Source organism: Bacillus rossius, chromosome 10 (genome assembly GCF_032445375.1).
Source record: "Bacillus rossius redtenbacheri isolate Brsri chromosome 10, Brsri_v3, whole genome shotgun sequence".
In the NCBI taxonomy this organism is placed as follows: Eukaryota; Metazoa; Arthropoda; class Insecta; order Phasmatodea; family Bacillidae; genus Bacillus; species Bacillus rossius.
The window spans coordinates 44,758,210-44,785,324 of record NC_086337.1 but is presented as its reverse complement, the minus strand read 5'-3'; the positions used below and the strand labels follow the sequence as shown (position 1 = coordinate 44,785,324).

Sequence of the window (27,115 nt, the reverse complement as noted above, 5' to 3'; positions counted from 1 at the left end):
ACCTCGCACGGGTACCATTTTCCGGAAATACTTTTATATACTACTACAACACAATATCAGAGCATGAAGGTTTTACTTTACATGCATGTATATGTATAAACAATTATTGTCGACCTTAGAACTATTTTGTGTTAATACATTTTCTAACATTTACTGAAAACGCAAAAAAAAAAAAAAATGGTTACGGCTTTGGGTATTTCGTTCCTCATAAATACTTAACTAAAATATAAGTACGTCGTATTTTAACCTCCCTTTACCCTTTTCTCGGTTGACTTCAACGTTACATAAACAACTTTATTGCTTTATTTTTGATATGATCACATTATCCTTAATGTGTCCTCGAATCCTCTATATATTTGCTTAAATTATGTTTTCGTACAATCTGCTCCTTCCAGTGGCAAAATAAAAAGGCGAACCAGTTGTCCTTTCTGGGTGCTGCGAACTTAATTGGTGGGAGTTGGAGATGTTCTGTAGCACGAGATAGCGTCAAAGTGCTTTAAAAAATACTACTGTGATCAGACTTTCTCTGCTATGGTTCCTCTTGCCACCGCTAGATATCATTCGCATGTCGGTTGTCTCAAACAATAGAGCGATCATAAACACGCTGTCGGTTCGAAACTGTTAAATCGACTAGTTACTCCTTATATGCTTTTTATTTTTCTCGAGCCAAAAGTATGTTAGGCTACAAAAAAAGTAAATAGTTTATTTTAAACGGCATTGTATATAATTGCACGTTTATCACCAAAAAATGTTGAAAATAACTCTGTCCTAGATTTTTTTTTTTTTTAGGTACAGATTTACGTATAAAATACTTTCGTCACTTCAGAAAATATTTTTAATTTAAAAAGAAACCTTAATTATATTGAATCATGTAGCTTATTGCATTAAAATTCAAAATTGACCTCATAATAAGACAGTTGATTGGCATTTTTCTTTATTTAACGTAAATTATTTGATGGATTGAGGTTTTTTTTTTTTTTAATTTTTGTACCGTTTATAACTGAGAAGCCTATAATATCTTCGCAGTTACGAAACAGATTTTGGGGAAATTTATATTGAAGTAAGATACCCTTTTCTAAAAGTTTTCGGAGTATGTAATTTTCTCAAAACTATATTTGTATACACCTTATGCCAAGTAAAAAAAAACTCTACTTAGTGGTTTAAAAAACAGTATAAACATTTGAGTGTAATTTATTTTTACGTTTAAATGAATATTATTAGAAGCTTTTCGAAAGATATACCTATTTCTTTTTATTGTTTAGCCTATACTTTTACCAAAAATTCATAAAAATAGACATAATTGTTTTATATAATTATATTTATCATCATTTTGACACAGTCTATGTTCAATAAATTTAAATTCAAAGACCAGAAACAAAAAAAAAAGGTTAGAACTTGACATTAATTTGGTTATCAGATTTTTATAGGCTAGTGCTTCTTAAAAGAAAACTTGTCCTGTTAAAAATATGTATCTATCCTTTCAAAGCTTGGTACTATAATTAGTTTAAAATCAAGAATGAGCTTAGTAGGAATGTAACAATTATGTAGAAATTAAACAGTCATGAGGTCGATTTATGGATAAGAGTTTTAACCTACTTCTTTTTTACTGCCCGAACATTCTAACTTTCATTTCTTTGGTTTCGGAAAGATAATTTTTTTTACGGGCGTTTTTACGAGGGTATAGCGTGGCGTATAACACATCTATGTAGTAGGAGTCCTGATTTCACCTTTCTTATTTATTACAATGCATTCAAGCTTACGAAAACACTTGAATTCAATGTTTGAAGGAAAACAATTCATTGCATTTCACTGTGACGAATAAGATGGCAGTGGGACAAGAAAATTATTGTTAATTATTTTAACGCTTTATTAAAGTGTTGAGATGCCTAAAAAATTTAAACGTTTAGCCAGATAGAAAGTGTTGCTTTTAAAAGTCTCTCTCTAGAACTTGGATCAATTGAACCACAACAATAACTCTCGAGCACCAGCATAGTTTCAGCTCTATTGACTTTGTGTCACGCGGAAACAACGTTATGGTATTAATTAGACAGATAACTTCAGGAAACATAGATGGGGAAAGCAGTTTAACGATTTTTGTTGACAGGAATGACTGTCAGATATAGATTTTTAAAAAAAATTAGTTATAGTGATTTGTACCAAGTCGTTTGTACCAAGTTGTACCAAGTCTACCTGGAAGTAGTTCTCGCTGAATCCCTGACGTGTGCTTTATCCGCTGAATCCTGTTTCACTATGTAGAAATAGTCACACATGGGCCGATGAGAAATGTTATGCCATAGATGTATGACATCAAGAAAGATCTGCAATGTACATGTGAGTGGAGAGAGTAAGGGATCGGATAAAAATATTTGTGTCCTCTTCAACATCACTAAATTCGTATACTCGTAGTCTCATAACCCTGATGCCTCGAAGTCTTGTAGCTTCGTAGCCAAGTCGCCTTGTAGCCAAATTTTGCTGGAGAAGTTAAGGCATAAGACAACTGGAATAGATTACTTTTGGAGACAATGAATTTTGAAGCCAAATACTGTTGAAGCCAATGGCTGTTCGAGCCAATGACTTTTGGAGCCAAAGTGTATTGGAGCCAAAGACTGTTAGAGACAATGACTTTTGGAGCCAAAGACTGTTAGAGCCAAATACTGATGGACCCAATGACTTTTGGAGCCAAAGACTGTTGGACCCAACGATTTTTACAGTAGAAGTAGCCAGCACCAAGAAAAATATAAAAATATGACTATCCACGACGGTAATGCACCTAGAAGGCGATATTAGCACAACTGCAAACCACTGTGCAGGATTGCTGATAAAAAAAGACAAAAGTGCCCAAAGATTGTCGATGAGGTCCCGATCTTAGGCATCCAGCGACGAAAACGTCCGAACATGGCCAAATCCTGACGATTGACAAGCCACCACAAGAATCCATCACATAATCGTAGTCCCGTAAGAATAACATTGCACCAGAATCGACTCTTATATACTACTTACCTACTTCAAACAAATTACAAAAACAAAATTGAAAGCGGCATTCCAACGCATGGTGGGCGTTAGCTAGTATGTACTAAACTTGTTTAAATACCAAAGAAATTAATTAATTTAACAACAAAATTTCAACACACGGTTTTTTTATCTTGTTTTCCTTCAAAAATAGCAGTGTTAATTTAAAAGGGAAAAAAATCTTAAAACAATTTATACGAACAAATAAAAGAGACAAACCTATTTATTATAAGAGGCAGCAAATGTTTGGCATAATGTAAATAACTGATACATTATAATACCATTCAGGTAATTATAAAAATAATATGAAAAACAAATACTGTTTAAACGTCAGGGTTAGTTTATGATTGGCATTTTCGTAAATTATTTTTTTTGTGCTTCCTTTAGAAATATGTGAGGCGAATTAGGTATCACGTAGTCACAGCATGATTGCACTGTGTCGCTTATGGTTTGGTTGTTTAGTATAGTCGTCAGGTATCTTGGCTGGTTGGTCATACGGCCAGATCGGAAAAATTATTTTACCTATGAAAGGATAAGTGTCGGACGCAATTATATTCCCTCGTTCAAAGTTAGTAAAATATATGCAAAAAACTATAATTTATAGCAGTAGGCCTATATTATTTTTGATGATGCAAGATGGGTAACGTGCAATTTCAATTTCAACTGTGTGATCAGTCGTGACGCCTACTAATACTATTACTATTACTACTACTACTACTGCTGATACTGCTTATACTACTACTACTTCTACTGCTATTACTGTTGGCACATATGTCAGTGTGTTAGTGTCAATAGTAATGTAAGGTTTAAAAAATACACGTGTTTGAATTTTTTTTTTTCAAATTCCACCTTCTTGCCCCCTCCCCTTTTTCCCCGTTTTCACAAAAAATTAATTTTTGTTTCCGCCAATCTGAAAACTTCTTTCCCATGTTCTGGACTAGTTAATGTCTCTTCGTCTCCACATTGAAAAAGGTAATAGTAAACCACCGCGGAACCTGTTTCCTTTTTCTACCCTACAGTCACTCCACATTGTCACCGCGATGGCTTGGGATCCAAAAAAAACAGCCTTCAAACCGATTATGATAAACCCATCATTTTTACTTCGCAATTCACTACAGAGTTAAGCAGAGTTTTTTCTGACGTATGACGTGTTTTAATGGAGAGATGGAAAAAAATATCTAAGGACAGGAGTGCATTAAAAGTTCAGTCAAACCAGTTTTGCAGACTGATGCCTAGAACAACAACAAATAAACAACTTCATTAAGTTAATTTTGGAAGGATGTCTAAGAAACTTTTTAAGTAATTATAGCTCCAATATATATATATATATATATATATATATATATACACGTATATATAGGCTATATAGTAAAGAATTTAATAAATTATGAACACTCCTCGTATATATTGGAGCTATAATTACTTAAAAAGTGTATATATATACAATGCTGTGGAAAAAATGAATATAAAAGGACACAATTAAACTCCAACAACGATGTTTAGGGCATTTTTTTTAAACTACGGGAAAATCTTTAACTGTCAGTTTCATTAAGCGCAAGAACGCACACTAAGGCTCCTGAAGGAAGATTGAAACTTTAATAAAGTAATGATATTGTGATTTACAGTTAAGTACTCATATTCTGTGTGTTAAACTAGGCTCATCTGCATCGCGCATTCAGAAAGAACACACAGGTGTCGTATTACATTATTCCAGCCAAGCGGTCGGCAGACAGCGGCCCGCGAGACGCATGCGGCTCTTTTTTCGTAGGATTTTACGGCTCTGCGACTCACTGCGCTGCCGACAGTATATATATATATATATATATATATATATATATATATATATATATATAAAAGCCTAACAAAATCAAGCGGCCCAATCACAACGCATATCCTCAACCTGCGCTTGCGCCTACCATCGCACCACCCCGCCCCCGCACTCCACCCAACTGCTTTTTTTATTTAATAATTAATTAATATAAACAATTTAGGTTTTCTTGTTTTATCAGTATAACTCTATTAATGGCTACCGTGTGTTTTTACACTTACGTATTTTTTTTTCGAAGTAGCCTTATTTTATGACTTTATTTGTGAATAAAATATTTTGATTTCACGCTTTTTTTTATCGTCTTATAATTAAGTACATATAGATACAGACAAAATACATGTTGCGGCTCTCTAAAAATTTTTTTTTGGATAATCTGTTTACTTAATATTTGGCTCATCTCACTCGAAATTCTACAGACCTCTGGCCTAGACATCAAATTTTTGCAAGCATTATTTGAAAGACCTCATAACACAGTACAGAAAATATTTCGTTTTAAAATTGCTGTAAGCAAGGATCTGCCACCTAAGCATCCAGGAAACGTGCTTAAGGCCTTCCAGATATTTTCGTTACACACTTCCTAAAAGGTCCGCGAACGCCTGTTCACAGTTTGACGTGGTGGGACACTTTGGTGTGTTTATCCTGTCACTTTTAATTGTGCTGGTGGTTGTTCGTATCGCTTCTTAACTTCTTTGCTTCTAAAACTCTAAAATAACTCCAGGTATATGAACGCTCTAAGTAGGAAGAACATTCTAAGTGATCACATCTAAGAATATTAAAAAAAATCATAGAAAAATCGTTCTGTTTTAAAAATTTATTCAATAAAATTATAGATATACATAATTAAAATCTAAACATCCTACAGAAATAACTATTTTAATCGCACTTCTAACTAAATTATCTTAATAATGTAAAATAATTAGCACAATTATGTACATTTTTTTTTGGTGAATGCCACACTAAACCTACTGCATGCGGTTTTCCTAGTATTCAAACCTACCCTCAAAATTTGGACCATAGTGTATGCGTTGGTTCGTGTTACCATTCATTTTACAAAATAGATTATATCTAAGTGTCAAGTAGCGATGCGGCTCAGCCAATTCTGTTTTAAGACACAAGTTGCTATTAGACCGACTGACGACGGAATTGTTTTGTGTTAGCAGAAAGGGACGGACTTATGTCTAGGAGTTGCACTTCTTTTCATGCTTGTTTGGCGGAGCATTTTTGACTGTTGGTTTGAAGCTATGTTCAAAGTTTTTCGGCTGTGGTGGTGGTGGTGGTTTTGGATGAGACAAGTAAGGGTTGTAGTCTGGCCTGTATTCGGCTCCACTGCTGGATTCTTTTTGAGGTGCCGCCAAGGGGTTGATGCCTGCGCCGCAGCTGCACGTTCGCGCGAAGGGGTTGATGTATGCGCCGCAGCTGCACGTTCGCGCAAAGGGGTTGATGTCTGCGCCGCAGCTGCAAGCTCGCGCAAAGGGGTTGATGTCTGCGCCGCAGCTGCACTTTTGCGGTGTTGGCGCAAATGAGTTGATGTCTGCGCCGCAGCTGCACTTTTGCGGCGTTGGCGCAAAGGAGTTTATGTCTGCGCCGCAGCTGCACGTTCGCGCAAAGGGGTTGATGTCTGCACCGCAGCTGCACGTTCGCGGCGTTGGCGCAAATGAGTTGATGTCTGCGCCGCAGCTGCACTTTTGCGGCGTTGGCGCAAAGGAGTCGATAGCCGCGCCACAGCTGCACGTTCGCGCAAAGGGGTTGATGTCTGCGCCACAGCTGCACGTTCGCGCAAAGGGGTTGATGTCTGCGCCGCAGCTGCACGTTCGCGGCTTTTGCGCAAAGGGGTCGTAAATATTCGGGCTGATGACAGCCCCGCAGCTGCATACTTGTGGCTCGGGCGCAAACGGATCGCGGTTGGGGGTGACGACGGCTCCACAGCTGCATTTTTGAGGCCTACCGTAATTTGTTTTGTCAGCGGGAAAGCTGTGGTATTTTTGCGGCGACGGCATCCAGGGGCCGTGTCGAGGACTAAACACAAACCCGCAGCCACACTTTAGGGGTGTTACGGAAAAATGATTGTTTTCTGGAGTGATCGTTGGCGTTGACGTGAAAGAGGGGAACCCATGAGCTATCGGCAGTAACGGGAATCCTTTATTCCAAGGCGATAGCGAGAGTCCTGGATTAAATTGTGACAGTGAGAAATCTGGATTCTCTTGCGACAGTGGGAATCCTGGATTCCACGTGTGTTCTGGAGTGAGTGGTGACAGTGAGAAACCTGGATACTTTTGCGGCAGTGTGAATCCTGGAGTCCACGCGGATGGCCATAGTTCTGGAGTAAATGCTGCCGTTGGGAAGCATCCTGTATTCTTCGGCGGTAGCGCAAAAATTGAAGCCTCTGACGATGGCGGGAGAGGGCCGTCATCCAGGTGTATGCCATTTCCCAGGCCATGTTCCGTCGACGGCGACCAATCAGGCGGGCTCGACTCCGGGTAGGGGTGGGGGTCGCAGCCAGCCTGCGCGCCCAAGAGCACCACCACCGCAAGCACCTGGAAGCAAGTTCTGTTCGTTTCACACGCGCGCCCTTCACATGCGCCTTTTGAAACAAAACTGGCACTCGTGTGTTAACAGTCAGACAACTATCTCGTATTTTCTGGTTTTGCAGTAATGTTCTAGGTACCGATCAAAAGGTGGTGCAACGCTAAAAATTTTGTTGGATTCGCGTTCGGGAGGTAAAAGGGTATAACACGTCCTTATTTCTATTTTTTTAGTTTCATGAAATCACTCCTGACTAATGGTAAAATGCAGAAATATATAATGATTAGGAGACCGGAAAATTTCGTGGATTAATTTCGCGATACGCTAAAATTAAAATAATTTTATACCTCTGTGTTGCTCCTGATATTGGTTAACTGTTAATCTGGAGGACTCTTCATTAGAGACCGTCAATCAAAGAAGTACTATCTGATAACAAGTTGCACAGTTGAGACGCCTCTCAAGTCAGCAGCCAATGAACAAGCGTCGTTTGTCCAAGTAGGCAGAGGATCGCGGAGTCCATCTTGGAGGTCATTTAATCCCGCGATTTTTTTCAGTTACAAATTAATGATTTATTGCTGGAAAAGTTGTTTCTGTTTGATAAGCTAATAAGTACACTATGTCCACATACGCAACATTTATGTTCATGTTTGGTAATGAGTAGAGACCTGCAAAATTCGCGGTTTCGATGGCCTTCAGGATAGACTGCACATACCCCTGTACACTCGGGCGAATAACGCAAGTTCATTGGCTGCCGACTTGTAAGTCGTCTCAGCTGGTTTGTCTGTGATTCGATCCTTTTTTGGTTGAGGGTTTATAACTGGTTGAGATTCGTCCAGATGAACAGTAAGCCAATAGCAAAATTATCTAAGAGGTATATGTGTTGGAATTCTAGCCTATCACCGAATGAATCCGCGAATTTTGCAGGTCTCTAGTAATGAGTAACTTGTTCGGCACAGTTTTCATTTCCGTAATTACTACGTTCGTTTGCAAATAAATTCAAATAAGCGGTTTTCGCATGTGGTAATTTGGTGTTAACATAGGATTTATTTTCAGGGCGGCTAACAGACTAATTATTAGGGGCAAACATACTTCCTGAAAAGATTCTGAGACTAGATGAAAGTTTAAAATACTGTATCATCGTCTGTGTTTCGTTATTGGGTGTGTTTTTTTAAGGCACGTGTCGATTGTTACAACACCAATCACAGTCATTCAGTGCGGAAGCAAAGGCGTTCTGGGTAGCTCCGTCAAATAAGGTAATGTCTTCTCTTGCAGACGGCCGCCAATCACAAGGAAGAAACCGCTGGATCTGGTGTACCTTGTTGCAATCTAAAAAGTGTTCGAATTGTTTCGAGAAAAATGCCTGCCCCTACTAAGTAATTCTTAATCGCACACACGACCACAATCAAAAGTCAGTTTGCTTCCCCCACCCCTCCAACCCCACACAAACACTTTGACACATTTTTTTTTTAATGTAGTTTCCACCTTTTCGTGTATTTTTAATCCAACAAACAGCCTGAAATATTTGACAGTGCTTAGTAATTATTACACTATTCGCTAAAAAAAATATTAACGTGATATAACGAAGATACTTTGGTGAACGTAAGAATTGTGGAAAAGTAACACTTGTAACAAGTAAAACCTGCGTTGTTATTGACAAATTTTCGTATTCTACCTATCAGCGAAAATAAAGAGTTGTCTGTTTTTGAATAAACTTTGCTCTGCCTGACCGTGAATTTAGAGAAAAATGGATGTTGCATATTTGTTGCAAAATTAATGAACATTGGCATATCGTAGACCGACCTATTCTACATTCATAATTTTAAGACGCCGCAAATCGTTGTGAATCAGAGCTTTAATTCCGTTAAAATATTTCTTCATACCCTTACGCAAAATTGAGGTTTACATACAAAATATGGTTTTATGAAAGTGTAAAAACTTCAAAATTAATTCACACTTAAGTTATTTTGAATGCATGCACTTATGTAGTTGCACTCGGTTGCTCACTACTACTCAGGTAACTGTGGTCCGAATCAAAATGTTAATCCTTTTAGACACAAAGTAATCGCACGGGCAAATAGCAGTGTTGAGTGTTAGCTATTAATATTTTTGGAGACATGTAATTGGTTTTAGTAGGACCGTACAACGCTTCGAAATGAAACATTAATTATTGGTAACCGTTAAAATAGATGACTAAATTTTTTTTTTGTTAAAATCTACCACTCATTATACGGCATATAGTAAGAGTAACTTGAAGGGAACGGAACTCGCATAGAACGGAAATGTGTAACCACGGTGCTGCCATCTGTGGTAGATGGCGCCAACCAAAGTTTACAAACCAAGAGAAACTTTATGGTATTAACGGTTTGGGGAATTTTTTAATGATGGGCAGTATTTTAATAAAATTTATTGTTGAAAATCAGGTCCAAAACCGGTATTTAGTATTTTTTCATGTTTTTTTTCTTTTATGGGACCCGTTTCATAAGATATAAGATATATAACCTTTCGCTCTGGAAATAAAATGATTCGATAGTCGACGTAGCTGCTCTGGCAGTGAATTCTAGCGGCGGGTGTAGAAACTAGGCGTGATTTTTTTTTCGTATATTTATCACGCTTGGCATTATTTTAAATAATTCTATGTTAAATTCCATGTCCGAATTTCGTATCATAACCTTAATTTGCAACATTAGAACACGTGAATTTGCTCGTTACCGAGGGTATATGTTTACACATCACTGACGAGTCTGAAAGACCCGCTAATTATTATTATTTTTCCTCACATGAATGAAAAAAGAAAATAAATAGTGGGGTAAATGCAAACACATAGTCCCCCTCACACCAACATAAGTAATTTGGACGATGCGGGGACGGAAACTATTTTGCCCTCCTACCCTCACGGACAAAGGTACAGCTGGAAATTTTAAATTTCGGGGAATTGTTGAAGGAGCTCGCGTAGTCAGGTGTGTATTTGTGTTAAGTGACGCGGAATGATAAGTGCGACGCCCGCTGGTGCTTCTATCGCGACATCGCCTCTAAGAACAAAGCTGTGAACTGGCGCGCAGTCTTCTCGTCGTACATGGGCGAACTATGAGATTCGAGTGATCACAATGAACACTATAATGCTTTTTAGTGCTTTCAAGAATTTCTACCGGATGTATCATACCTCAAAATATTTCTGAAAACACGCGTTTCAGCCATTTACACTCTTTTAAAAAATACAGTTTTGAAACGGAATACGGAAACAGAACTGTTCCTCCGCCCTCAGCGTATTCTTAAATGTTTGTGGTGGACAGACCGTACTCGGATATCCTAAGCAGTTTTTTTTCCAAATCAGGTTGGTTTTATTTGAAGCTCTGCACACCGTTATGTGTGTCCAGGTAGGCGAGGCCCTAAAAACATTACACTGTGGGCTTTTGTTTTGAAGCACTTGATAAACTGTTTCGCAATTTAAAAAAAAAAACATACAGCAATAACTACTACATACCTTTACCACCATGCCGATGCGTGGTGTCAGAAACAATCAGCGTGCTTCCCGAAAGTGAAGCTGAACTGCTTGCGGTCTTCTTTTTATATTCTCGAGAGTGTATTGACATCGAAATAGCGATGTTTAATCTCCGCAGAAATTGTGCGAGTTTTTTTTTTTTTTTAAGATTACTCTTTAGAAAACTAATGCGAGAATGACGTATGGCCGGCACGAAATATTAAAAATAATCAGGGTATAACATTTTTTTTAACCCGGATGTACCTAGATTGCGATTGCGCGTTCCAGTACGGCCTGATATTCCGCGTGTGCTACTTCACGATCTGACCTCACTGAATTCATTTTCTTGATTTCTAACATACGAACAGTTCCGTTTTGTTCCCGGATTTTATAGTGGACAACGCATGTAGCTAGTATTTTCGAAATTGCCGTTGTCCGAAATTGCTTGGCTTTTGTGGCTTTGGCCGCGTCGAAGGCGAAGATATCACGGACGTTTCGGTCGAAATTGCGGTAATCATCTTCAGGTTAGCAGGTACCTGCTCAGGTAGGTGACTGTTCCCCTGTAGATGACAACCTATAATTGACCACCAGCCCAAAGCTTACTTGTTTGACCGATGACATGTTACCAATTTTGAAGCATCCTATAAACCTTTAGAGTTATTATTTTCTTTTTTCTTTTTTTAGCACGCTCATTTCCTGAAGGTAGGCTACAGGTATGCTGACTTCAGACAGTTGTAGGGTCTAGCTGCTTCGGATGCAAATGATTGACCTAAGCCCCAGTACGATCCGCCTTTTATTAGCGCTCGTGCAGCACTTATCATTTGCTCATATGCTAGCAAAAACTTACTTATGATCCACAGCTGTTTTTGTACATTATTTTCAACTCATATGTTGAATAGCCAACAGCAAAGTGGGACTAGAGTGGTACGTTGTAACGTTGGGAAGCGCTTAAAAGTAAATTATTTTGACCCGCATTTCTTGAACAATAGTAGTGTATTAAATAAATTCGTTGGAAATCGGGGGGGGGGGGGGGGGGGGTTGTTCTAAAATACCTAAAAACAGGTATTTCAGCTCTATTATTCACTGTTAGTCACTATTTTAATCCCGTAGGCCAAATTTGTTAGTATGAATTAATTCCTCGATCATACAAATCGTAAGTTAAATAAACAGGAAATTGTCCTACGCTTGTAAGTAAAAAAGTTGTAAGAGTTTATTCGATTATAATGGTTACCGGCAGCCATCTTGAAAGTAACTCATTTTTGGTTGCCAGATTTTGGTAGACTTTTTTTTCTTCTGATGTTCAGTACATTTTGGTAGAGGCAAAAATCTTTCACAGACCTTTTGTAGGAATTTGTTTTAGGTTAGGGTTTCTTTTTGGCTAAATTGACCTGCCTGAATGGCCGAAACGAACACAATATCGAGGGTATAATTTTCATTGTCTCAGTCACGATCCTGCTGCGTATTGCTACTGCGTTCCGCAACACCGTGTATTGTGTTGTATATAGATATGTAGCAAATAAAATTACTCGACATAAAAAAATGTAATTTTGCATAAAATCTGTAAATAAAACATTTATTCCGGTTTCAGGCTTTGATTAGAGTCCATTCACTTTCGTTAAGTACCCCACACGTGAAAGTTGGGGGTAGGACAGAAAATAAGTTTTTGAAGTAGATATTTAAACAATTAGAACGGATTTTTTGTAGTTATTTTTAAACGCATGTTTTTCAACAGCAAAAAAATAGAATATTAATGACATTATCTGTTTAGTTTCTGTACACAAGATTTGTGAGTTGATATAGTTGGAAAAAAGTATAGTGAAGAAAATGCAGTAACGAAAAAATTGTCATAACCCGTTAAAAAAATTGTTAATGAAACCCTAAGTATGCACTGCAATGGTAGAAATTCTGCAGTTTCACATTTTTCTTTGTAATTGTATTAAGAATTATGTAGGCCTACTTACGAGTTCAGCAGTTCTATTGCTATGGAATGAAAAAAATACTGCAGCGGTACAGAAGATGGGAGAATTGTTAATAGTGCCATAGAAGATAGCAAAGTTTTTAATAATGCTGATTAGACCATTACTCTGATGAGAAGTGTGATTATCGATAGGATCGTTTGTTCAAGCAGACAAGGGATAATCCACAGTGACCTGGTACCTACAGATTTTCTAGAGTACTAGTTAATTCCCGGCATGCGTTGCAATACCTAATTCATTTTTTTATTTGTTTGAAGTAGGTACACATAAGCATGTCAATCTTTCTCTAATTCTCTATTACTATATATATATCTACCTCTCCCTCTTGTATATTTATATCTCTACATCTCTCACTGATTCTCTCATCTATATACCTATATCTCTCTATATATAATTCTCTCTCTAAATATGTTTCCATATTTATATCTATACATCTCATTACCTATCTCTATATGATTATCTATACCGCTCTACTCCCCCTATCTCTCATTACCTAACTATCTTTATAACTTCATATCTCTATAGCTCTCTTTTATATTTAATTCAATTCAATTCTGTCATGCTTCTGCACACATACAACGAGAACTTACGAACTGCCGCTAAATATTTGAAATACACGCCTATATAGAAACGACTCGCGCGCCGCCTATTTTTTTTATGTCACATGCGACCTAAAATATCGCTATTTGTATTTGATTCATTTAATTTCTGTAATGCGTTTTAAATCACACACGAACTGAAATGTTTCTTTCTTTTTTATCTGATTCAATTCAATTTTGTAGTGCTTGCGCACTCATACATCGAAAATACACGATCTGACGCTTAATTATATAAAACACACACATTTGTTGAAATTATTCGTGCGCCACCTGTTGTAAAATGGTTGTACTATTTCAGAAACATTTGGGGCATGCGCACAACTCACCAAAGTTTTGTCACAATCGGATGAATATTTTAGGAACGCATACGGGATAAACAAACTGACAAACATTATATATATATTTCTATATAATTATTATACCGCGGGACTAAAAGTTTGTTTGCAGGAAATCAACTAAAAATTGCCAGACTAGTTATACAAATTATATTTCACTGTTATGAAATTACATAATCCATGCTGAACGAACAAAATAAGAACACATAAATTTGTTCGTTACCGAGGTTAAATGTTACTGCACGTAATGCACGTGTTGATTACACACGAAACTATCAGTAAACTCGTGGAATAACATCATGTCAGTGTTAAGAAGACTGCAAGTATCCGCTCTACCACTCTGGTTCTGGGGTAGAGCGCCTGCCTTGTGACTTGTAGGACCCGGGTTCGCGCCCCGGCTCCTCCAAGGCGGATTACCCAAATAAAATGGTGTCATTTTCTCTGGTAGGAATACAATCCCTTGTAACAAGTCAGGCTACCAAAGAAACGGTGGGTGGAACAGAAATAAACCTTCCAGGTGATTTCCAAATGGGGAGCCCGTTTCTTTTCTTGGGCTCCCCATGCGGTGGCCATTCCGGGGGTATTCTCCAGGGGAACGGAGTTTTGCAAAAAATATATTTTTTATTATTTTTTAAGCGTTTTAGTTTTTAGTAACTGTAGCATTATCATTCCACCATGTTATAAATAAAGCTCAAACCAACATATAGTTTATTTTGCGTTTGTACATAATTTATTTGCATTAAGTGTGTATCAGTCAGTGAGATGTTGTATACCGATGGTGTGTGTTCAACCATTTATCGGTATATATTTTCTTGAAGTATTATTGACGGTTAAATTTTAGTCAGAAACTTTTGTTTTGTAGTATATTAGAAGTTTTTAACGAAAAAAATATTTATAGGCACATGAATATTATTTCTGTAAAACCAAATAGTTTTCAATTAGGAACATCGTTTTTAACACACGACTTTGTGTGTGTGTGTGTGTGTGTGTACCAGTATAAATCAGATGTAAATAAAATATTCTATTTATTTCAACATGAGCAAAGCCTTTGATACTTTCCAACATAATCTTATGATATTTTATGCCTCGTCAAGCAATGCGTGGTATATATGTTTTTATTATCTTACAAATAGACGCTTTTCAGTCACATTTGCAAATGCAATTTCATGGTATTAGGTGTTCCGCAAAGTAGTATTTTATCTCAACTACTCTTTAATATTTAACTAGTGACCCGCCCCGGCTTCGCACGGGTGCAATGCCGATATTAAATATACTACATGTTTATATATATATATATACATGTCTTTAGAGGTTACTCTTGAAAGAGTGACATATAATTGGCCATGTGAAAAAACACTCAATGCTCAAGCCTGCAACGTTGAAAGTTTGACCCTGCGATTTATTAATGGTCATTGCAAAATATATCTTTACCGGAAATTGTAGGCATTTAAATTGGAACGGTAAATCCGATGGTATCAGAGGAATTCGGGGAATCAATACATCTTCTCCGGTACCACATCCGGTGAGTACTGTGCACTCTATTATATACATTATATAGCCGCTATATTATATGCACAATGTATTTAAGGTACTTAATTGGATAAGGATTAATGCTGTATTGCTTAATATTGCTTCGTAAATAAGCTATTATTTCTCGTAAAAAGTAAAGGATAAAAAATGGTTATTGTGGGTTATCCCTAAGAGATAGACATATACTATCTTGGACTTTTTTGTAGACCTTTTTAAGGTGTACAATACTGTAGTACGTTATTTCGATATATCTCGTAGGGTTCAGCCAGCGTTTGCAATGTAAACGCAAAAACAAAATGTGTTTTTTACATCACATTAGAAACCTCTAAAATTATCTGTGTTTCTCTACTATATTATGGATGTATTATACATCCATAATATAGCTTCCTCTTGAATCACTCTATCTATTTAAATAAAACCGCATCAAAATCTGTTGCGTAGCTTTAAAGATCTAAGCATACATAGGGACAGACAGACAGCAGGAAGCGACTTTGTATTATACTATGTAGTGATATATATTTGTATATATGTATATATTTGTGTCTGCAACAAGGCGTATAACTGCCATAGAAATGTATTTTTAAATTGACAATAATTAATTTTAATTAAGATTTTTGGATTATAATTTATGAGTATATTTATTTTAAGTAAAAAAAAAGTTTTTTTGTGTGTTATTCTCATCTTGGCATCAAAATATATACTTCAGGTAATTGGAGCTAACATTGTGCCAAGCTCAGAAACACGAAATACCACCATTGTTTAAAATAACGTTTTCACACTATATAAATAAATTGCTATATATTTTAACAATTGGTATATTTATTTACATTTTTTTACAACATTTTGTACATATAACATAAATATTACATATAACTTAATCAACAAATAAAATAACATTTATAACAGATTTGTGAGTATCGCCCACATATTATATATACATATAAATTAAATAATATTACTACCCGATTTTTGCATAAATCCTTATGTTAGTGTATAATAAAACATTTGTTTTCTTCAACTGCAATCATGCTAACATTTCCAACAATAATATGTGTGACTGTAAAATTTCTTAAAGTGAGTTAAAGTATTAAGAGTTCGAAATTCTTGACAATGTGTGCCTTATAATCAGTTTCAAAATTAAAAATTAATATATTTTTAATACTACAACAAAAATTAATTGCTGAAAATTCTGAAACATATAGCTTTTTAACAACATACTTTTACGACGAAGAGGCAGTGGTGTATTTCTGGCGGTAAAGATCTTAAATAAGCGGGGAGAAATTATTGGTGAATAAAATCTGTAGCAACTCCAAATTAATTCTTAAGCTGTTACAAAATTTCATCACTATTTTTTTAAAATAAAATATCAGCTTTACATAATACCAGCAACCGCACATTAATTGTTACCAAATGCGATTCATCATTTTCCTATGAGTGATTTCGTATGCCAAAATAGCAATTTCAGACTTTTGCAGGAGTAGATGTCTCCGAATATCAGGGTCAGACAAGATGCTGAGCATTTTCCGCTTCCTAAGGTAATGTGGTGAACTCGACATTCTGGTACCCTAAAATTTAAATTTGTGACATATTGCAATAAATGCATCATAATTAGACTTTGAAATCGTAGATTGTATCAGCGTTATAAATTACATTAGTACTTAATCATGCGATGAACACAGTATTGGACCACACATACATGCAATGACAATATTAGTTTCCTGTACGAGTGTTGTGACGTGAGTTACGACATTTTCATTGCAAAATTGGTAAGTTGAGAATCCAATATTAAATTGTTATGGTACATAAGCTATTGTGGTTTTGGCAGTTCTTGACTCTTAAAGAGTGCAGCATGAGGCTGATAGACACATACTCCGGCCACATTGAAATCAAGAAAACGTCGGTGGAGTATCAGAGAAAAAAAAAACGAACAAGATGGACTCCTCTGGGCGCCGTTGTAGAAGGAAAGAGACGTCGGCGAAGGTCTGGAGTTAAAGTATGCGCGAAACGTTGAGACAGGACGGCAATGTGGTCGGAGTTGGCGTCTGGTTATAGAGACCGGGGCCGGACATTTGGGACACTAAGAACATCGCTGAATGGGGCATCAACCGAACAAGAAACACGTCGGACTGCTCCGGGTGCGTTCCGGAGAAAGGTTTGCTGTTCCACGGACCGCAAGGAGCCTGTCCGGGCCTAGCACAGTACCGGGCCGGGCAGACCGTAGGACCCGGGCCAGACGACGGGGGCGAAGTTGAAGGGCAGCGGCTGAGGGACTTGGACCGGGAGGCCGTAGTAGGGCGAGCAGCCGGGGAGGCCCCAAGGCCACGACGACGGCAGGGGCACCAGGGGCTGTTGTTGCTGGACGAACAGCGGCAACAAGGGCTGTTGCTGTTGGACCGGGAAGGGCGCGTGCACCGGCTTCTTCTCCGACACGGCGGAGCACTTCAAGGTGCCGTCGCCCTTGTGGGTGTGGTAGGGCCTCTCGACGGAGCAGCCCTTCTTGCCGCCGGTGCTGAAGTGGTGGTGGTGCGGCAGGTAGAGCGGCACGGGAGGCAGTCCTCCGGGCAGCTGCTGCCAGGCGAAGGGCTGCTGCGGCGTGTTGCCCAGGCAGCTGACCTCCCCGGGGGAGCCCGGGTTGGTCGGGGTGTCGGCCGAGCACTTGACCCAGGGGTCGCGCCCGTCGGCGGCGGTGGTAGCGGGCGTCCCCCAGCCGGGCGGCAGGTAGTGCGCCGACGACGGCGTCAGCGAGAGACAGGCGACGATGAGGATGGTCTGAAACTAGACGCGGACAGAGTGTAACGCACAATGTATTTAAGGTACTTAATTGGCTAAGGATCAATGCTGTGTCGCTTAAAATTGCTTCGTAAACAAGCTATTATTTCTCGTAAAAAGTAAAGATTAAAAAAAAATATGGTTACTGTAGGTTATACCTAAGAAATAGACATATACCATCGCGGACTTTTTAAAGACCTTTTTTAAGGTGTACAATACCGTAGTACATTATTTCGATATAACTCGTAGGGTTCAGCCAGCGTTTGCAATGTAAACCGGCGAACTATAACCAGACTCAGCGGCGCCCCATATGTTGTTTGACACTTCCTAAAGGTGTTTCACTATAGAATCATCACTTTTTATGTTTTATTATTTTAAGTTATTTATTTAACAATTTATCTGGTCTCTTTTTTTAAAAAAAATCATGCTAACACATATTTAAAATGAAGTTTTTGTTTGACTGATTAAGGTTCACTTACTCAGCAGACGTTCAAGTTTTTTTTGGGGGGGGGGGGATGTTTATAGTTTGGCAATGTTTACAAATATTATTCTGTAGTTCCATTTATAATTTTTTCTACACAAAGTTACGGCGTTAGCATAAAAACAAAAAAAAATTAGTTAATAGGAGTGTCTCTTGACCTCGCGCTGAGGAAGGGAAGTCTACAAGGGCCACTTATATGCTTTCACCGAGCGAGTTGTTACTGGTTTAGCTGGCGGCTCTCGCTCTTAAGCGATAATTTTTTTTTTTTTTAATTTTCTGTGTCAATTATTTGAGTCTAAACCCGCATTTATATTGCAAGAGAGTAAAAGTAAGAGTTTGTCTTTTCAAGATTTCGTAGTGAGTGGTTAAATTGTACCTTCACTGTGCTTTCGGAACGTTTAAAACACACTTTGACATTTTTTTTTTGTTTGAAAACTTAGGACGCGATAGAGAGGGAAAAAAAAATATTTTCACAAAACCTAGTGGTTTGTTTTTCCCTCCTTTCCCGAGGAGAAAGTCACCAGATATCTCAATAAACTTTGTTTTAATCGAGACAATTCTTAAGTCCTGCGGCGAGTTTTCTTGTAGGCTCCCAATAACTCTTAAAGAAGAAGAGACAGAAAACAGATAAACGAAAACTTAGATTCTTTAGATTTTAAGTCTTGATTTAGTTTAGTGACTTTTTTTTTTCTCATATCTTGTTTCAAGTTTAGTAAGTTCTCTCGTTAAACTCAGCAGTATGTGTTATGCTACCTTCAGAAATTTATTTCTCTCTGCTCTTCCCTATCTTTTATTTTTACATTACCTTAATGAACCTAAGCTTGTAATATTGTTGATCGTTATTTAAATACCCTTAGGCTATTTTACTGACATCTTACGTACCTACGGCTTCTTTTTTTTAAATGTCGGCTGGGTATATGTTACTAAAGGTGATAGAAAAAATAAGCATTTGTGACATTTTAAAAGTAGGGAATAAATAACGTATATGAGAAAAAAAATTAGTAGCGGTAAATTGTGGAAAATTGACAATACCGTGGGAGAAAATACGGTTACGTATATGTGCAATACGAAATTCATAACTTTATCCATGCGTGAGCACCACATGCCACATATGCGTATTTGTAATAACATTGATGAAATTAATTTTAAGATGAAAATTTGTGTACTCATTTATAAAACGCGTTTGAAAGGGAAATGTTAAAGACATATTTGTTTCACGTGTGTAGAACATTTTACAAACACTGGACAATATTTCAAAATATCACAGTGTCAAGTATTTATTTGTAATAGTGAGATTTTTCCGAGAAACATTTAAAAAAAAAAAAAAAAACCGTTCAAGAATAATTCTGAGATTACATGTAATAGCGGTGTAGTCAAAATTTGGTTTCCCTATTTCTAGCGGTTATTGTAATTTTTAACTGCGTGTTTCTTATAAACTTTTCAGTTATTTACGCGAATCCGTCTTATTCCTCCAAAGATTTTTTTTTGTGCCTGTACTTCGCCTACTAGTCGCGTGAAGATATGCGGTCAAGTTACCCCTAGAAAAAAATTTGTGTTTGGAGTTGGAGTCGTGAGAAACAGTCTAACACTTCCTGAATACAAACAGAGTTACTATCATTGTTTGTGCACGTACGCACAACAAAAAAAAAGTTCTTGTCGTAACAAGCACTTCGCCGGCGAGTGTGAGATGTTCCTCATGCCCTATTTTTTTACGAGTGCGTGTGTCTGATGAAGTACAAAAAGAACGGCCTTCGACGGTGAAGGTCAGAGCCGGCTCGCCAACAGGAAAAATTTAACTAAATCACTCCCAAGACACTTAAGAAGGGATTCTGCCGACACAAACTAACGTTATTTGGCTGTGTAAAACCCAAACGATATCAGTTTACTTCATCAAATTATTCTACTGGCCCAGCCGAATTTGGGGTGCGACAAAATTTATTTTTTGCACGCCTAACAAATAAATACGGTTTTGATTTGACGAAACTCGTTTTGAATCGCAGCAAGTCTATGAAATTATATTCGCTACAAACTAGCTAGTATAATTTCTAGGCAAACATTTATCTCTGTGCGTGGCATGAGGTGCGTAAAACTACAGAGTAATTATATGATTCGGACGGATTCTTGTCCTCTACTCACGAGCCCGTCATTGGCTATCAGGACTGTCAAACTCAGCTGGTGTGAATAAAGCCCCCGTGCGTTTTTTTAATAATTGTACGTCGATTGATACGCTTTTATTTTTTAAATTAAACACGAAACATTAAATTGACACAAAAGATATTAGTAATGAAATATCAAACACTTGCTGCATCGAAACTCACACACGCAATGTGGCACAACGTTCTATAACCTTAACAACAAGACAACCGTTTGCCATTACATTTTTTTTGTACGTGAATACGTGTTATACATAGGGATGCCGGTCTTAAAAATGAAAAAATGAAGTGTACCAAATAAAAGGATGGATTTTGAAACATTATATAACACAAACTGGGCTTAGTATATTCGAGTATACATATATATATATATATATATATATATATATATATAGAGAGAGAGAGAGAGAGAGAGAGAGAGAGAGAGAGAGAGAGAGAGAGTAATGGTTTACGAATGCGCCCATTATAGACAGTGTTTGTATATTTATAAGGGTCTATGATTAATAGGCAAGTTTCTCGAACGTTCGATTTCGGGTGACTCATCTACTTTTGAGAGTCGATATTACACACGCGCGTTTACCAGTTGAATCAAATAAAATTCATCTTGTGCAGACAATAGGGAATTATATAAACCATGTTTCAAAGAATAGTGCAAAAAAAAATAACATTGTCGAGGCATGTGGCGAATTTATACGATCGGAACTGCAATAATCGATGGTCAGAAGAAAGGACAGTTTGTGACGATTCCAAAAAGGCGCCTCTCAGGGGCGCCGAACGAACCAGGCTCTACAGGGAGAGAAAGGAAGCTATGATGGAGATTGTCACCCGACCATTTACACGACGTATTCACGTTAAAAAAATTCTGCCGTTTTCCGACACAGCTTACGGCAATTTTTCTTAAAGTCTATCTGTCGACGTCGGGCACAAGAATGTTCTACCAAATACGTTAGAGACTAACACCGGACAGCTCCAAATTTTTTGTGTGCAAACCTGGCGTTGTTTTCATGTCAGTTCGATAGATGGCAGACGGTATGCCCAATGCCCAGTATGAACAATATAGCTGTTTAATACATACGTTACCAACTATATAACGAAAATTATCTTTTTTTTAAATTACGTATATAGATATTTTTGGAAGGGGAAGGGAATGAACGTCCAGTACTTCAAATTTTCTGGGGTGGGAGGAGGGGAAGAAGTTAAGCGTTTGACACCAGAAAATATAATATGTAATTTAACGATTTATCCAAAAATATATATATTTCTTTAGTCTCACCTCTTGCCAATAGATTGTTTTTCACACTATCGCATGTGTTTTTAGCATGGGCGTAAATACCCCTCACTTGGGGGTGGCGGGGAGGGGGCGTTTGCCTGTACTTGCAAAAGCGTGACTGTGAAACGGATTTGATGTCAAAAACTATGTCTCGTGGAAAACGTTCCTGTATTTTTTTTTTCTTTTAAGTTTCGTGCTTATCGCATGTAGGTAGGCTAAAATACGGGCAATGTACACAGCGCACAAGTACCTTATCCAGAGGTGACGTGTCTGTTAAAAACCACGTGCATAACTTCTCGGGCCGCGCGGGGGGTTCACCTTTCCCACCTTTGGGAATTTCCGCGGGCTACGTACAGGCTTGCCGCCCCCCTGGCTGTTAGTACACAGGGCTGTCCTGTGTTGAGTCCGGGCTACGTATAGACTTGCCACCCCCTGACTGTTAGTAGGCTACACAGGGCTGTCCGGTGTAGAGTCCGGGCTACGTATAGACTTGCCACCCCCCTGGCTGTTAGTACACAGGGCTGTCCGGTGTTGAGTCCGGGCTACGTACAGACTTGCCGCCCCCCTGGCTGTTAGTACACAGGGCTGTCCGGTGTTGAGTCCGGGCTACGTATAGACTTGCCACCCTCCTGGCTGTTAGTACACAGGGCTGTCCGGTGTTGAGTCCGGGCTACGTATAGACTTGCCACCCCCCTGGCTGTTAGTACACAGGGCTGTCCGGTGTTTGTCCGGGCTACGTACAGACTTGCCGCCCCCCTGGCTGTTAGTACACAAAGCTGTCCGGTGTTGAGTCCGGGCTACGTATAGACTTGCCACCCTCCTGGCTGTTAGTACACAGGGCTGTCCGGTGTTGAGTCCGGGCTACGTACAGACTTGCCACCCTCCTGGCTGTTAGTACACAGGGCTCTCCGGTGTTGAGTCCGGGCTACGTATAGACTTGCCGCCCCCCCTGGCTGTTAGTACACAGGGCTGTCCGGTGTTGAGTCCGGGCTACGTATAGACTTGCCACCCTCCTGGCTGTTAGTACACAGAGCTGTCCGGTGTTGAGTCCGGGCTACGTATAGACTTGCCACCCTCCTGGCTGTTAGTACACAGAGCTGTCCGGTGTTGAGTCCGGGCTACGTATAGACTTGCCACCCTCCTGGCTGTTAGTACACAGAGCTGTCCGGTGTTGAGTCCGGGCTACGTATAGACTTGCCACCCTCCTGGCTGTTAGTACACAGGGCTGTCCGGTGTTGAGTCCGGGCTACGTATAGACTTGCCACCCCCCTGGCTGATAGTACACAGAGCTGTCCGGTGTTGAGACTCTTTAGCTCCGGTCCAGCCCGGGCTGCCGGCCTCACCTCGGTCGCCATGGCTGCTGTCTGTCCCGGGGGGTTGTGGTTCCTTGCTTGACGGAGCTGTCCAGGCGCGCGTGTCCCCTCGTCGCGCTCCCGCTGGATGGTCGTCCGTGCAAGTGGTTCCGTCGGCGCCGAGGTATTTATAGTGTTTTCGGCGGAGAGGGGAGGCGTTGCGAGAGCCGTCCTCACAACAAACACGGGCTTTTATCGCGCGCTCCCTCGACTTGGGAACACTGCTCGACTAAGAGGGGGGGGGGGGGGGGAAGAGAGAGAATGTGTGAGTGAGAGAGAGAGGGGGGAGAAGCCCCAGTCTTCTGTCGGCTGTCGTCCTGGTCGCTTTGCGGCGCTGCGCCCGTCATCATATGCTTTATTTCACTAGTGTGTTAATTTTTTTTTTAAAAAAAGGAAAAAAACAAACCTCAGGACCTAGGTTCGGTCAATGTAATAAATAATAGATAGCTCTTTATTTTATTTTTTTCCCCGGGAGGGTAGGTCAGGTTGTCGTAACTAAAATTAAAGTTGGGTTAAGTTAGGTTAGCGTTATTTAAAATACTCTATGGCCATAAAATATATAAATCCTTGTTTTTTTTTTGTTTTTTTCGAAGATTCAGTATACTGGATTTTCTTTTAGTTTTTCCCTTCTTTTTTTTTACGTCAAATTAGAAATAATGTATTTCGCCCAACATGCATACCAGTGTCATGGAAGCCTGTTGTAGAATATTCTGTAGGCCATTGTGACCTTTCAATCGTGATATCTTACCAATATAGCAGTTCACGAAAATTCCGAATTGGGACATATCTCCGCCTTTTTATTATACTTAAAAAATACATCTATACTATATTGAAGATATGTCAGAAAAAAGAATACTTAACAAAAAAAATTACCAACGAACTCTGTTTATAGGTAGCATATTTCTTGAAATTTTATAAATTAAAAGTTAAATAAATAATTTCATACTGTGTTAATAATGCTTAATAATTGTTATAATAATTAATTCTTTCAAGATTAATAATGTTTTTGTGATTTTATAAACGCTTATTTAAATTAAACAAATGTATCAAAATATCAAACTATTTTTTTTTTAGTGATTTACGGTAATGCGGCGTGACGTACCATATAACCCACAGTATTGCCTACTTTTACGCAAACGATTCAAAGCGTTTGTTAAATGTTCAATAGTTCTCCAGTTATTCTAACGTGACTTGCGGGGAGTTATAAAAATATAAAGGCCTACCTAAAGTACAAGAATTGTATTTTATTTTTATTATGAAAGCTACATGTAGTTGTTAAAAAGATTTATAATCGGGACAGTTGTACTTGTACATGTACTTGTACAATTTTTAAGTAACAAATGTTTCGAAAAAATTATATTAGGTTCCATTTATTTTCGTAATTAGCTGCCAGTCAGCCCTCATTACCAGTAATGCGTTATGCCAGGGACTTTGTTGGCTTTCTTTGTCTCCGTATTTGAGAATTAATTACGATGCATCGCTCGTGTGCCAGCTCTGGAGCGGTGTTGTACGAACAAGCTCTTAATTACTGCTTGAAGCATGTGTGCATACGAAACGCCGTGCTTAAAATGTGTTGCCTCCCTCTAGCGCGCATTTCTCTCTCTCTCTCTCTCTCTCTCTCTCTCTTTTCTCCCTCTTGGCTTATCGCCGGCGAACCTTTATATCGCGCAGATAATTAGCACAGTTATGAAAGTCAACGTGAAACCGACAGTTGGCAAAATTTCAGCGGATAAACACACAGCGCATCATAACATTCTCGTTGTTTGGATCCCGAGCAGAAGAATGTCTCGCCGGCGAGATAATTACCGCGACGTCATGACCCGCGCCGACATTCATCACACATGTACCACATAACAAATTTTTAAAAAAGGAAAACACTGGAGAACAAAAAAAAAATGACTTGAATGATAAAACATATTTTTGATATAGGTATCCAACTACCATTTTAATACTGTTTGTTCTGGGTTGCCACATCCACAACCCAAGCAGTTTTTCCTTCTGATCCAGACCACTAACTAACATTCAGAATTAAAGAGCAGTCTTTCAAAGAAGAAACTAAGAGGCCATGCCATATGCGAGGAAATTCCTTTGGGATTTTAACGTTCGCTAGGCACTATTCAGCCATAATTTATTAATTAGCCATAAAACTATATTTTATTTGCTTGAAAACTTTTACCGCGTGTTAACTGGGCGGTCATTTATATTCTGTTAAACATGAAAATTTATTCCCCAAAAAATTTCTCTGAGGAGTTCATTACCTGGTAGACATTCGAGTTACCAGTTTGTTTGGCCTAGAACAAGGGTCGGTAGACCACGGCTGTTCTACAACTCACTGCCCTGTCACAAAAAAAAAATCCGATCTCATCATTCGCTTGGATGAGTGCGAAAGAAATAAATCAAATTTGATATCTCGCCATAAGTGGACGGCTGCAATACAAATGCCTAAAATAGAGCAAATCATATTTGACACGTAATAGTCTTCCTGAAATCTGACACAAAGAAAACTAACATTTGCTATTCTAATAATCTTTGGCTCTATCAATTCATGTGAACAAACATTCTCTTAAGTGAATCAAATAAAACATAAATTAAGAAGAAAATTAACTGACGACAGTTTACAATCATGCCTAAAACTAAAAATAATTAGTTACTTGCAAGACATAGCAAGATCGCCTTTTCAACTAAGTAATAAATTTTACAAAGCCCCAGTGTTTTTTTAAATTTTAATATTTAATTAATTAAAATAATTAAGGTTTTCTTGTTTTATAATTAGAAGAACTCTACTAATAACTACCGTATGTTTTTTTATTTACCAGAATATTTTTTTTTCAGTTAGTCTTTATTTTTAAGACTTTATGTCGAGTTTGTGAATATAATATTTTGATTTTAGCTCGCTTTTTCCACCTCTTAAAATTACACGTAGATACAGATAAAATACATGTTGAGGCGCTCTAAAAAAAATTGGAGTATCTGTTTACTTAATATTTGGCTCATCTCACTCGGAAAAGTCCGTCGACTCCTGACTTCGACGGTTGGCATGCGTTCGTGCTGCTATGTGACATTTGAACATCTTATAACAAAAAAATATATTTTATTTTAAAGTTTAAAAAGAAGTTTTTGTTTACCTTAAGTTTGGGGTCGCAGGAACACCCTGGTCAGAACTGCCCCCCGGCCACGGCTGATTTCTTGTTCCCGAATCACGACCAATCCGAGTCCAGATCTTCGTGGGTCGCCCACGACCCTCGCTGCGTTGGGTGGCATCGTCGTTTAGCCTTTGGCGTTCCTTGTGGCACACTTGGGGAAAAAAAGAAATGGGCGTGTGAATTTAAGTACGCGTGTTTGAAGTTATACTTACTTGGTTTAAAGAAAAACTAACTTAAATTGTGCATGCAAATAATTAATAGAAATAAAAATAATAAAAACACTGGAGCGATATCATAAGTACGGTCAGTAAAGTATAAATTCAATTTAATTTTTAAAAATATTAAATTAATTCACTGTATTCAATATCATATATTATAAAATTAATTATTTAATTTCGTAAAATAATCGACATAATTAATAATGAAAATCAATACATATGGTGAATGTTTATGATAATTTAGTAATTTTAATTATTTATCAAATATTTAAGTAATATTTCATAATGCAAATAAATTATACATACGGGAAAATAAACTCACTTATATAAATACACTTGAAAATGTTCAAAAACACAATTTCCATTGCAAATATTCACAATAAATAAATTTCTTTATTATATGGACCAGTATTCAATACCAATCACTAAAGTTTAAGATATAAAATCACAT

At 38.1% G+C, this 27,115-nt stretch overlaps 3 protein-coding genes across 3 annotated transcripts in view; 1 reads left to right on the top strand and 2 right to left on the bottom strand.

Moving 5' to 3' along the window:
- The window catches only part of LOC134536057 (homeobox protein Nkx-6.1), a 557,696-nt gene that overhangs the window by 370,146 nt on the left and 160,435 nt on the right, over positions 1-27,115 (top strand). The window lies entirely within an intron of this gene.
- On the bottom strand, positions 5,634-10,931 carry LOC134536053 (uncharacterized). Its single transcript, XM_063375580.1, has 2 exons — positions 10,842-10,931; positions 5,634-7,371 (listed from the first exon to the last, which is right to left on the bottom strand). Exons 1-2 carry the CDS (start codon positions 10,851-10,853, stop codon positions 6,016-6,018), a joined length of 1,368 nt encoding a protein of 455 aa, XP_063231650.1. The 5' UTR covers positions 10,854-10,931; the 3' UTR covers positions 5,634-6,015.
- LOC134536051 (uncharacterized) lies at positions 16,080-23,448 on the bottom strand. Its single transcript, XM_063375579.1, has 2 exons — positions 23,295-23,448; positions 16,080-18,053 (listed from the first exon to the last, which is right to left on the bottom strand). The coding sequence occupies exons 1-2, from the start codon at positions 23,304-23,306 to the stop codon at positions 17,469-17,471; spliced, it is 597 nt and encodes a 198-aa protein (XP_063231649.1). The 5' UTR covers positions 23,307-23,448; the 3' UTR covers positions 16,080-17,468.